Source organism: Hyla sarda, chromosome 6, assembly GCF_029499605.1.
Source record: "Hyla sarda isolate aHylSar1 chromosome 6, aHylSar1.hap1, whole genome shotgun sequence".
NCBI classification, from domain to species: Eukaryota; Metazoa; Chordata; class Amphibia; order Anura; family Hylidae; genus Hyla; species Hyla sarda.
The window spans coordinates 289,360,200-289,372,210 of record NC_079194.1 but is presented as its reverse complement, the minus strand read 5'-3'; the positions used below and the strand labels follow the sequence as shown (position 1 = coordinate 289,372,210).

General features: G+C 46.8%; 2 protein-coding genes across 5 annotated transcripts in view; one reads left to right on the top strand and one right to left on the bottom strand.

The window, feature by feature from the left end:
* Positions 1–860: 860 nt before the first annotated feature.
* ZNF408 (zinc finger protein 408) lies at positions 861–9,027 on the bottom strand. 3 transcript variants are annotated; one of them, XM_056527666.1, is made up of 6 exons: positions 8,894–9,027; positions 7,009–7,080; positions 5,714–5,919; positions 5,419–5,465; positions 3,029–3,522; positions 861–2,462 (listed from the first exon to the last, which is right to left on the bottom strand). In XM_056527666.1, the coding sequence occupies exons 3-6, from the start codon at positions 5,912–5,914 to the stop codon at positions 907–909; spliced, it is 2,298 nt and encodes a 765-aa protein (XP_056383641.1). In that variant the 5' UTR covers positions 5,915–5,919; positions 7,009–7,080; positions 8,894–9,027; the 3' UTR covers positions 861–906. The 3 variants fall into 3 exon arrangements, with proteins under 3 accessions (XP_056383641.1, XP_056383640.1, XP_056383639.1); XM_056527665.1 differs by lacking the exon at positions 8,894–9,027 and adding an exon at positions 8,746–8,878; XM_056527664.1 differs by lacking the exon at positions 8,894–9,027 and adding an exon at positions 8,704–8,734.
* Positions 8,736–12,011, top strand: part of ARHGAP1 (Rho GTPase activating protein 1) — a 54,158-nt gene continuing 50,882 nt past the window's right edge. Inside the window, exon 1 of one of the 2 annotated variants that reach the window (XM_056527668.1) lies at positions 8,736–8,860. The gene's annotated coding sequence lies outside the window, so the exon portion shown is untranslated. Of the gene's footprint in view, positions 8,861–9,033; positions 9,173–12,011 lie in introns of those variants that run through there. The other variant, XM_056527667.1, reaches the window with a different exon arrangement.

Here is a 12,011-nt window from a genome sequence, read left to right as displayed (position 1 = left end):
GTGTCACGTCACCCCCCCGCTAGCGGGGGTGGGGGGTGACGTCACGATACTCCTGCCCCCGGGTCGGCACCCGGCAGTTTGTGAGCTGGCAGCGCGGCGTGCAGCTCAAAGAGGTGGGTGCTGAATGCAAGATTGCGGGGATACCCAGCAGTGGGAGCCCGCAGTCAGACATCTTATCCCCTATCCTTTGGATAGGGGTTAAGATGTCTTGGGGCCGGAGTAGCCCTTAAAAAGGGGTACTCCCGTGGAAAACTTTTTTTTTGTAAATCAACTGGTGCCAGAAAGTTAAACAGTTTTGTAAATGACTTCTATTAAAAAAATAAAAATAAATCTTAATACTTCCAGTACTTATTAGCTGCTGAATACTACAGAGGAAATTCTTTTCTTTTTGGAACACAGAGCTCTCTGCTGACATCATGACCACAGTGCTCTCTGCTGACATCTCTGTCCATGTGAAGAACTGTCCAGAGTAGGAGAAAATCCCCATAGCAAACATATGCTGCTCTGGACAGTTCCTAAAATGGACAGAAATGTCAGCAGAGAGCACTGTGCGCGTGATGTCAGCAGAAAGCTCTGTGTTCCAAAAAGAAAATAATTTCCTCTGTAGTACACAGACCCTAAAAAGTACTGGAAGGATTAAGATTTTTTTTAATAAAAGTAATTTACAAAACTGTTTAACTTTCTGGCACCAGTTGATTAAAAAAAAAAAAAGTTTTCCACTGGAGTAACCCTTTAAGTTTTGTTAAATGACAGTAATGCAGGATGTCAGCCCCCGCTATTCTAATTCTGATGGCCTTGAGGATGACCTGAATAACCTCTCTGAAGCTGTCAAAGCAAACCTTGATTGAGACAAAATAAACAAGAAAGAGATGAAACAATTTATAACAAAAATTTGGAGGCTCAGAGTTACATCCCTAATTCCACTACCACCTCGGCTACTGTGCTGAACTCCAGAGTCTGGGAGACCAGTAATAGACTGGGGCTATGTTCTTTTTGCAGGATCCCATCCTCATGGTCCATTCCTGAATGAACCTCCAATGTCTCCGAGTTCATAGGTAGCAATGCGGGGCTGTGGCATTTACCCAGTTGAGAGTTCTCGGTGCAGCCGGTAACCAATATATTTTCTGAGCTGTCATGGACTTGCACCAGCACCAGCGTATGCCCCTGCTCAGTGTCCTCCATTGTTATTGCTTTGGTACCAAGGACCACAGATTTCTGCCCTTCGTCTCTGTGGCTATGAAGATGACGGTTTAGGCTGTGCTGAAAAGAATAGCCCATCCCGCACACGTGGCAGCGGAATGGCTTCTCCTCCAGATGGGATTTAAGGTGACGCCGCAGCTTGGTGGCAATGGGGTAAGATTTGCCGCAGTACTTGCAGAGAAAGGGGCGATCACCTGTGTGTAACCGCTCATGGGCACGCAAAGTGTGAGGGTCTTTTAATGCTTTGCCGCACACAGTACACAAATGCATTTCCCCTGTGTGAATGATAAGATGGCGCTTGAGCTCAGGCTGCTGTGGGAACGCGTCTCCACAATACTGGCATTTATAAGGTTTCTCACCGGTGTGCAGTCTTTGATGGATCCGCAAATTTCCTCTATGGCGGAAGGAGCTGCCGCACTCTGAACACGTATATGGCTTCTCCCCTGTATGGATCAGCATGTGGTTTCGCAGGGAGCAGACGTTGGCCAGCTGCTTGTGACAGATCCCGCACTGCAGAGGAGTCTTCTTTTGGCTGGCACTGGGCGTGCAGTAATTCTTACGGTGGATGCGGAGGGTCGGTCTGCGAGCAAAGCTTTTCCCACAATCCTCACAGCGATAAGGGCGCTGCCCCGTGTGCAGTACAGAATGCTCCTTCAGGTCACGCTGGGTGCCGTACGTCTTATCGCACTGCGGACACTTGAAGGGGCGCAGTCCTTGGTGACTTAGTAAATGGGCCTTGAAGCTTTCCTCGGAGCAATATTCCTTCCCGCACTCTGGGCACAAGTATGGTTTGAGTCCGCTGTGGATGAAGCTGTGTCTCTTTAAATGGCCCAGCTGGAAGAAGCTTTTGTCACAATCTTTACAATGGAATTTGCGTTCCGATCGGTCTTTTGGTCTTGTCCTTTTAGTTTCGCTCCCTTTCTTTAGATTTTCTGTAGGATTCCAGTGTTCCTCCAGTCTGCGCACGTTTTCCGGAGAGGCAGAGCATTTTCTCTTGGAGTTTCGTCTATCTTGGTCACCTTGGACATCTGTCATGTCACCTCTTACCTCACTCTTCTCTCTGGGTAAAATATCTTGTGCTTTCTTCTTCTTCTTTGGTTTATTAGTGTTTCCATACACTTGCTCGGCCCCAGCTGAAGGGACACTGGACACGTGGGTTTCAGTTTGAGGCTCATGGATAGATTTCACTGCTGAGACAACTCTACACTTTGTAGTATTGGATTTGCTAGAGGTCATCTCAGTGTTTACATCTTCTATGGATTCTGAAAATAATAATATATAGATAGAGTAAGTGGCAATCCTATAATACATACCTCATTTCGGCATTTCACCTTTCCTTAATGCATACCTGTCATTGCAGTATAAGCTGTTGTATGAGTACATGAGATATAGCACTTTTTTGGCCATTACATTAACTTTTATTTTACTAGATTTCTGCTCTGCAGGCTCTGTCACTAATTTCTACAGTCACTCCCCCTATTCTCGCTCTTACCTCCTCAGTTTACCACAGACTTCTATGGGTAGTATGTAATGTGACCCCTCAGCTAACAGTCCATCTTCTCTCTTAAGACAGACCTTAAGCAGGACAGCGCCCGCGGGTCATATATGATTAGTTCCCAAGCGCACTGCGGCTGATAATTCATTCAATCGAGGGGTGAGGGGGCCGACCGGTATTACGGTATAGGGAAAAATTCATACCGTACAGAAAAAAACAAAAAACACACCGTTATTCGATATGAACTGGTATATCGCCCAGCACTACTTGGAACCATGCTGACCAAAAGTGGTAACATATCCTACTGATATGCCAACACCTTATAAAACAGACCTGTAGTTGGGGAGCACTCGGCCTCTTCTGTGGATGTACATAGGGAGACATTCCCAATACATTCTGTGTTAGCAGAAAGCTTAGCTCCTTCTGGTTCTGTGGTGAGTGGTGACAGGACCTTCTCTTGTTCAGCAGGGACTGCTGATTCCTCTAGTTCAGATCTTCTTGCCATGCACTTTGAGTGAGGAATCGCAACCAACACATCAGGTTGCAGTGATGAAGCTAAACATTTTAAGCTGCCTGATAACTCCTCGGCCTGTCTGCCATCATTTGTCTCTGTTGGCAACTGCATCGAGTTGTGGGCAGGAGGGTCACTTGTGGAATTTGGAGAACACAGAGCTGTGTCTTCATTATCCCTAACACAGAGCGTGAGGTCCTCCGAGGGAAGGAGCAGTTCAGAACCTGGCTGGATTGACGTGAGAACCTGGAGATGAAGGATTCCTTTAAGTGTGCAGAGTTTCACATTTTCTTTCTTTGCTCTCATTCTTATAAACCTGTAAAACACCAAATATTAGTACAGTGTTCCCAACATAATCAAATGTTTGTGGGAAAGGGTTAACGTGGGGTACGTTGGAGAGAAGAGATGCAAATCCACTGGTCTTAATCTTTTTAGTACTTAAAAGCTGCTGTAAGCTCCAGGGAAGTTGTGTAGTTCTTTCCAGTCTGACCACAGTGCTCTCTGCGGCCACCTCTGTCCATGTCAGGAAGTGTCCAGAGGAGAGGTTTGCTATGGGGATTTTCTCCTGCTCTGGACAGTTCCTGACACAGACAGAGGTGGCAGCAGGGAGCACTGTAGTCAGACTGCATCTGGGGACTCCCGCGATCTCTCCTGCACCTGATGACTCACGTGACCACGCCCCCTCCCAGAAACTTGCATTAAGGGGGCGTGATGTCTCAAGGGGGCGGGGCCATGACATCACATACCGCCGACCCTGTATCGTGAGTCATCAGGCACGGATCAAACTTCGGCTCCGTGCTGCAGATGACTAGGGGCTGCAGGAGAGATAGCGGGGGTCCCCAGATGCAGGACCCCCGCCATCAGACATCTTATCCCCTATCCTTTGGTTTTATAATGTTTATAATGTTTCAAAAGTAGTCAAATAAAACCAAACCTATATAAATTGGGCATTGTTGTAATCATATGGACCTACAGCATAAAGATATCTTGTCGTCAATGTTACAGACAAGTGTACTACAGACCCTCAAAAGGTTTCATTTTTTTTATTTTTTTGCCCCACAAAATTTTTTTTTTGTTTGTTTCACTGTAGATTTGACAGTAAGATGTGTGATGTCATTGCAAAGTAAAAGCCCTCATATGGGTCTCTAGATGAAAAAATAAAATATGTTTATTATTAAGAAAAGGAGAAAAAAAAATGTAAATTGGCTCGGTCCTGAAAGAGTTAAAATCCACAGTTGCAGCTTTTCAGCAGCATAAGGCTGGGTTCACACCATGCTTTTGCAATACAGTTCCCATATACGTTATCAATTTGAAAACCGTATGGAACCGTATGCCAAAAGATGCATCCGGTTTTTGTGCATTTTGCATCCTGTACGGTTTTGTCAGTTTTTTTCCCGTACCCAAAACCGTAGCCTAGAACGGTTTTTGGTCCGGGTGAAAAACCATATTGAAACATATATGTCTTTTTATTTTTTTAACATGGGAGTCAATGGGAACCGTACAGAACCATATGTGTGTACGGTACCATCCGATTTTTGACTTTGAACAGTTTTTTTTTTATTGGAATTTCAATCAAACAAGTGAAACTTTATTCATAATGGAATGAAAAGTTAAAAACGTATATTTTTTTTTCTTAAAAAACCGAGGCAACCGGACATCATTTTTCAAACCGTATACAGATAAAAATTTGTACACACGTTTTGATACAGTTTAGTCCAGTTTTGAGGAATTCGTTTTTTTTTTTTTATCAATAACCTGATACGGAATCTGTATTGCAAAAACGTGGTGTGAACCCGGCCTAACGTGTAACATTCATATTGCTAGTGCTGTTTTATACTGTGTTATTTCCATAAGTAAATCCGCAACGCAGCCATCCTATGTGACAGTACCCAAATAAAAAATCAAGGGAAAAAAAAAAAAAAAGATACAAAATGAAACATAATATAAAGTCCCGACTACAGGAGTTCCCAACCAGGGTGTCTCCAGCTATTGCAGAACTACAACTCCCAGCATGCCCGGACAGCCAACGGCTGGGAGTTGTAGTTTCTACACAGCTGGAGGCACCCTGGTTGGAAAACACTGCTTTAGATTATTCACTCTCTCTTGACTGTGGCACCTATGGCTGTCCGGGCATGCTGGGAGTTGTAGTTTTGCAAAAGCTGGAGGCACCCTGGTTGGGAAACACTATCCTACTCAGTACCTTCAAACCTACCTCAGCCACCAACATTCGCCTTGTGGTGATGATGAAGAGGGAGATTCCTGTAAACACATAAAAAGAGGTTGAATGAACCAGAGTATAGACTGTCTTGCAGAACTGGGGTCCTGGGTTCAAATCCCCCCAAAAACAACATCTGCAAAGAGTTTGTATGTTCTCCCGTGTTTGCGTGGGATTCTCCGGGTACTGCGGTTTCCTCACACACACCAAAAATATACTGATAGGTAAACATTTAGATAGGGGACAGGGACTGAGAGGGACACAGAGAGGGACACTGACTGCTGCCTCTCACCTCTGATTGTTCACCTTCAGAGACGGGACTGCAGAAAGGAATAAGACTGCCGCTGGTCAGAGGTCTGCCGACACAATACAGACTGAGCCCGTCCTGTGACAAAGAAGGACCCAGGGCCACACCACAAGGGAGAACGTGCAGAGCCTTATACATGGCATCCTGGGCACTGTCCACAGGCAGAGAGAAGACGGATGATGTCATACAACCTGTGGGGAGACAAGAAGAGAGGTGAGTATGTATGATCAGCGAGGGTCCACCATAACATGACTAGTACGTGAATAAAATAAATTGTGGAAAGAATTGCCACAAAGATGACTGGGATTACTGTAAACCCCACCTAGAGGTTAAAGGGGTACTCCGGTACTCTGGTGCCAGAAAGTTAAACAGATTTGTAAATCACTTCTATAAAAAAAATCTTAATCCTTCCAGTACTTATTAACTGCTGAATACTACAGAGGAAATTATTTTCTTTTTGGAACACAGAGCTCTCTGCTGATGTCACGAGCACAGTGCTCTCTGCTGACATCGCTGTCCATTTTAAGAACTGTCCAGAGTAGGAGAATATCCCCATAGCAAACATATGCTGCTCTGGACAGTTCCTAAAATGGACAGAGATGTCAGCAGAGAGCACTGTGTTCCAAAAAGAAAATAATTTCCTCTGTAGTATTCAGCAGCTGATAAGTACTGGAAGGATTAAGATTTTTAAATAGAAGTAATTTACAAAATCTGTTTAACTTTCTGGCACCAGTTGATTTAAAAAAAAAAAAAAATTAAGTTTTCCACCAGAGTACAGCAGAATCACACTGAAAACAATGAGAGGCTGCTGCACCATATTTTCTGCAGAGAAATTCTGGAGTGGAATTACGCTCTGAAAATACGTATTGTGAATAAGCCCTTGGCACCAGTTGATTTATAAAAAAATAAAAAATTCCAGGGGAGTACCCCTTTAACAGAATCAACGAATGGAGCTCCAAACACTAATGTGAATAAGGCCCTGTAATGAAGCAGACAGCAGGAGTGAGAGACAGAGTTACTTCCCCTATGTGTGTGGTCTAGATGTAACTGTAAGGGTCTATTCACATGTCGGAATTTCCGCCTCAAATTAAAGCCCATAGACTTCTATGGGATTCCACACTCCCATTTACACTTCTGAATTTCCGCTTGCGGAAATTCAGAAGTGTGAATAGGAGTGCGGAATCCCACAGAAGTCTAGGGGGCTTTAATTTGAGGTGGAAATTCTGCCATGTAAATAGACTGTAACAGATAATCAGCTGTGATAGATAAAAGGTTCATACCTGCTTTTAGCTTCTGGATTAGTGCAGTAATGTTCCCATTTAATGACAGAGATTTTTCAGAGATTTTGAGAACTGTGAAAAAATTATAACAGAGTTATCAATATGGTCATAATAATTATAATAATCAGCACATAGGTAACCCAGCTGCTCTGGAACTACAAGTCCCAGCATGCCCTGAAAGCCAAGGGCTAATGCACATAGGTAACCAGCTGTTGTGAAACTTCAGGTCCCAGCATGCCCTGATTCCAAAAGCCAATGCACAAAATTAACCCAGCCTAACCTCGCTGCTGCGAGAGTACAAGTCCCAGCATGCCCTGACAGCAGAGGGATAATACACATAGGTAACCCCGCTGCTGTATAACTACAAGTCCCAGCATGCCCTGATTCCAGAGGCTAATACACATAGGTAACCCCGCTGCTGTATAACTACAAGTCCCAGCATGCCCGATTCCAGAGGCTAATACACATAGGTAACCCCGCTGCTGTATAACTACAAGTTCCAGCATGCCCGATTCCAGAGGCTAATACACATAGGTAACCCCGCTGCTGTATAACTACAAGTCCCAGCATGCCCGAATCCAGAGGCTAATACACATAGGTAACCCCGCTGCTGTATAACTACAAGTCCCAGCATGCCCGATTCCAGAGGCTAATACACATAGGTAACCCCGCTGCTGTATAACTACAAGTTCCAGCATGCCCGATTCCAGAGGCTAATACACATAGGTAACCCCGCTGCTGTATAACTACAAGTCCCAGCATGCCCGAATCCAGAGGCTAATACACATAGGTAACCCCGCTGCTGTATAACTACAAGTCCCAGCATGCCCGATTCCAGAGGCTAATACACATAGGTAACCCCGCTGCTGTATAACTACAAGTCCCAGCATGCCCGATTCCAGAGGCTAATACACATAGGTAACCCCGCTGCTGTATAACTACAAGTCCCAGTATGCCCTGACAGCAGAAGTTAATACACATAGGTAACCCCACTGCTGTATAACTACAAGTCCCAGCACGCCCTGACAGCAGAAGTTAATACACATAGGTAACCCCGCTGCTGTATAACTACAAGTCCCAGCACGCCCTGACAGCAGAAGTTAATACACATAGGTAACCCAGCTGCTGTATAACTACATGTCCCAGCATGCCCTGACAGCAGAGGGATAATACACATAGGTAACCCAGCTGCTGTATAACTACAAGTCCCAGCATGCCCTGATTCCAGAGGCTAATACACATAGGTAACCCCGCTTCTGTATAACTAAAAGTCCCAGCATGCCTTGACAGCTAAGGGTTAATACACATAGGTAGCCCCGCTGCTGTATAACTACAAGTCCCAGCATGCCCTGACAGCAGAGGAATAATACACATAGGTAACCCAGCTGCTGTATAACTACAAGTCCCAGAATGCCCTGACAGCAGAGGGATAATACACATAGGTAACCCAGCTACTGTATAACTACAAGTCCCAGAATGCCCTGACAGCAGAGGGATAATACACATAGGTAACCCCGCTGCTGTATAACTACAAGTCCCAGCATGCCCTGACAGCAGAGGAATAATACACACAGGTTACCCCGCTGCTGTGGCACCACAAGTCCCAGTCTGGGCGAGGAGTACTGACAGTCTTGCCCCCCTTAATCTATCCCCGGTTCTATCACCCCCAATACTGTCTACCCGCTATCACCTTACCTAGCACCCAACCGGAAGTAAACATGCGGCAGCTTCACTCACCGGAAGTCCAGTCAAAACTAGCGTCCGGTCGGAAACACCCATAGTTCACATTGGTTCCGTCCAAGGCGACGTTACCAATTGACGCTTCCTTTGTGACACATCGCCGTCCATAAAGGTAAGTTCCCTTATCAGTGATCCGTGTACTCACCCTACACTTTCCTAAAGAATTCCCAGAAAGCAATGCGAGACGCGTAGTGACATGTCAGGCAAGCCCCGCCCTAAGTGGGCGGAGATATCATAGGTGGTAAAAAAAAAAAAAAAAAAACTATTTGACAGTGGGAGGACTTGGTTGTTATGGCGACACGGTTTCCCTTTCCGCCTAGATCCCGGATATTTGTGTAGGTAAAAAAATTAAAAAAAAAACACGGGAGGAGCTGCTGGGGGAGAAGAACCGACCATCGCTGTCACACGTTACACCGGCGGAGAGGTGAGAAGGGGGGCGGGGACACGTCATGGGTCACATGACCGGGGGGCCACGGGAGACTCACGTGGATCTGATTTTTTAAAAAAAATTTTCTTTACCCATCAAGTCCCCAAATTAAGGAGCTTCCGAATTAGGCGTGGGTGACTGTGTTCACACAGTGCGTTTAAAAAAAAAATGTATTTAACGTGCGTTTTCATGTCTGTTTACACAGGACTGCAATGCTGCATGCATTTTTTGGCCTTTTTTTTTTATTGAAGTTTTTTTGGGGAAAACTCGTTCTCAGTTTGGAGGCATAGTCACTGTGTGAACACGGTCTTAATCGTATGTGTGCCAGGACTTATGGACAGTGCCAACAGGTTCGCTGCTGCAGTGTTTCTCCAACCAGAGCGCCTCCAGCTGTTGCAAAACTACAACACCCAGCATGCCCGGACAGCCGTTGGCTGTCCGGGCATGCTGGGAGTTGTAGTTTTGCAACAGCTGGGGGCACTCTGGAAAGCACTGAGCTACAGCAATGCCAGTCCGTCATGCCCAACATGCCATAATGCCATCTGTGGGTTGATTCCACTCATCGTTGCCCATGTGTTCACCCCTCCATGCGCCATAGTTGACATCTTCCATGGAGATACCGCTGTGTGCCGGGGTGGCATTGCCCTATGTCCTGTTTTTCCATGTTCCTAGGTTGGCATTTTGTTTCAGGAAAACCTAATTTTACCACAATTGGCATTGCCCCAGGTTTCTTCTGTGTGCCAGGAATGTGTTCTGGTCAGACTTGGTAGGTGATGGGCAGTGCCTGGTTTCCCCCACACATGATGCTGCCCCCACCATGATCACTGTAGGGATGGTATTGGGCAGGTGATGGGCAGTGTCTGGTTTCCCCCAGACATGATGCTGCCCCCACCATGATCACTGTAGGGATGGTATTGGGCAGGTGATGGGCAGTACCTGGTTTCCTCCAGACATAATGCTGCCCCCACCATGATCACTGTAGGGATGGTATTGGGCAGGTGATGGGCAGGGCCTGGTTTCCCCCAGACATGATGCTGCCCCCACCATGATCACTGTAGGGATGGTATTGGGCAGGTGATGGGCAGTGCCTGGTTTCCTCCAGACATGATGCTGCCCCCACCATACTTCACTGTAGGGATGGTATTGGGCAGGTGATGGGCAGTACCTGGTTTCCTCCAGACATAATGCTGCCCCCACCATGATCACTGTAGGGATGGTATTGGGCAGGTGATGGGCAGTGCCTGGTTTCCTCCAGACATGATGCTGCCCCCACCATACTTCACTGTAGGGATGGTATTGGGCAGGTGATGGGCAGTGCCTGGTTTCCTCCAGACATGATGCTGCCCCCACCATGATCACTGTAGGGATGGTATTGAGCAGGTGATGGGCAGTGCCTGGTTTCCTCCAGACATGATGCTGCCCCCACCATGATCACTGTAGGGATGGTATTGGGCAGGTGATGGGCAGTGCCTGGTTTCCTCCAGACATGATGCTGCCCCCACCATGATTACTGTAGGGATGGTATTGGGCAGGTGATGGGCAGTAACTGGTTTCCTCCAGACATGATGCTGCCCCCATCATGATCACTGTAGGGATGGTATTGGGCAGGTGATGGGCAGTGCCGGGTTTCCTCCAGACATGATGCTGCCCCCACCATGATCACTATAGAGATGGTATTGGGCAGGTGATGGGCAGTGTCTGGTTTCCTCCAGACATGATGCTGCCCCCACCATGATCACTGTAGGGATGGTATTGGGCAGGTGATGGGCAGTGCCTGGTTTCCTCCAGACATGATGCTGCCCCCACCATGATCACTATAGGGATGGTATTGGGCAGGTGATGGGCAGTGCCTGGTTTCCTCCAGACATGATGCTGCCCCCACCATGATCACTGTAGGGATGGTATTGGGGCAGGTGATGGGCAGTGCCTGGTTTCCCCCAGACATGATGCTGCCCCCACCATGATCACTGTAGGGATGGTATTGGGCAGGTGATGGGCAGTGCCTGGTTTCCTCCAGACATGATGCTGCCCCCACCATGATCACTGTAGGGATGGTATTGGGCAGGTGATGGGCAGTGCCTGGTTTCCCCCAGACATGATGCTGCCCCCACCATGATCACTGTAGGGATGGTATTGGGCAGGTGATGGGCAGTGCCTGGTTTCCCCCAGACATGATGCTGCCCCCACCATGATCACTGTAGGTATTGGGGAGGTGTATAGAGCTCAGCTCGACAATGTTCAGAAACCCCATAGAGAAGGAGGGAGGTGCAGGCTGCACGGGCGCTGTGCACTCAGTTCATTCCGGGCCACAATTTGACTGTGTTCTGGGATCAGTGAGGGGCCCAGCAGTCAGATCCCCAACAATCCTTAGTTATACCCTATCTTGTGGATAGGCGATACCTCTGGCAAATGAGATTACCCCTTTAGGGTAGGGTCACACATGCAGTATTTTCCTACCCATTCAAACCAATTGGTAGCAAAATTAGCAAATCTGGCACCTGTGACCCTTAAAGGGAAACCCTACAGTCGGCTCCCTTAATAGCTTATGGATAATTGTTAACCAGACTGTTTGGCTAAACTTCCCTTAGTTACAAGCTGTGGGCAGACTTTGGATCTTCCTGCCCTTGTGGAGATCCGATGTTATCAGTCGTATTAAGATGTCAGATCTTCATAATTATAGGTCAAATCCTTTTCACCTCAGGGCAATATTTCTATTTCTCTATAAAATGCACTTTTGATGCATTTTGTTATTCACACTACACACTGTGAACTGACCTCAACCCACCTGAGTCTAAACAGTTCACTTGGCTGACCTCCAGCACCAGCAGCCTAGGTG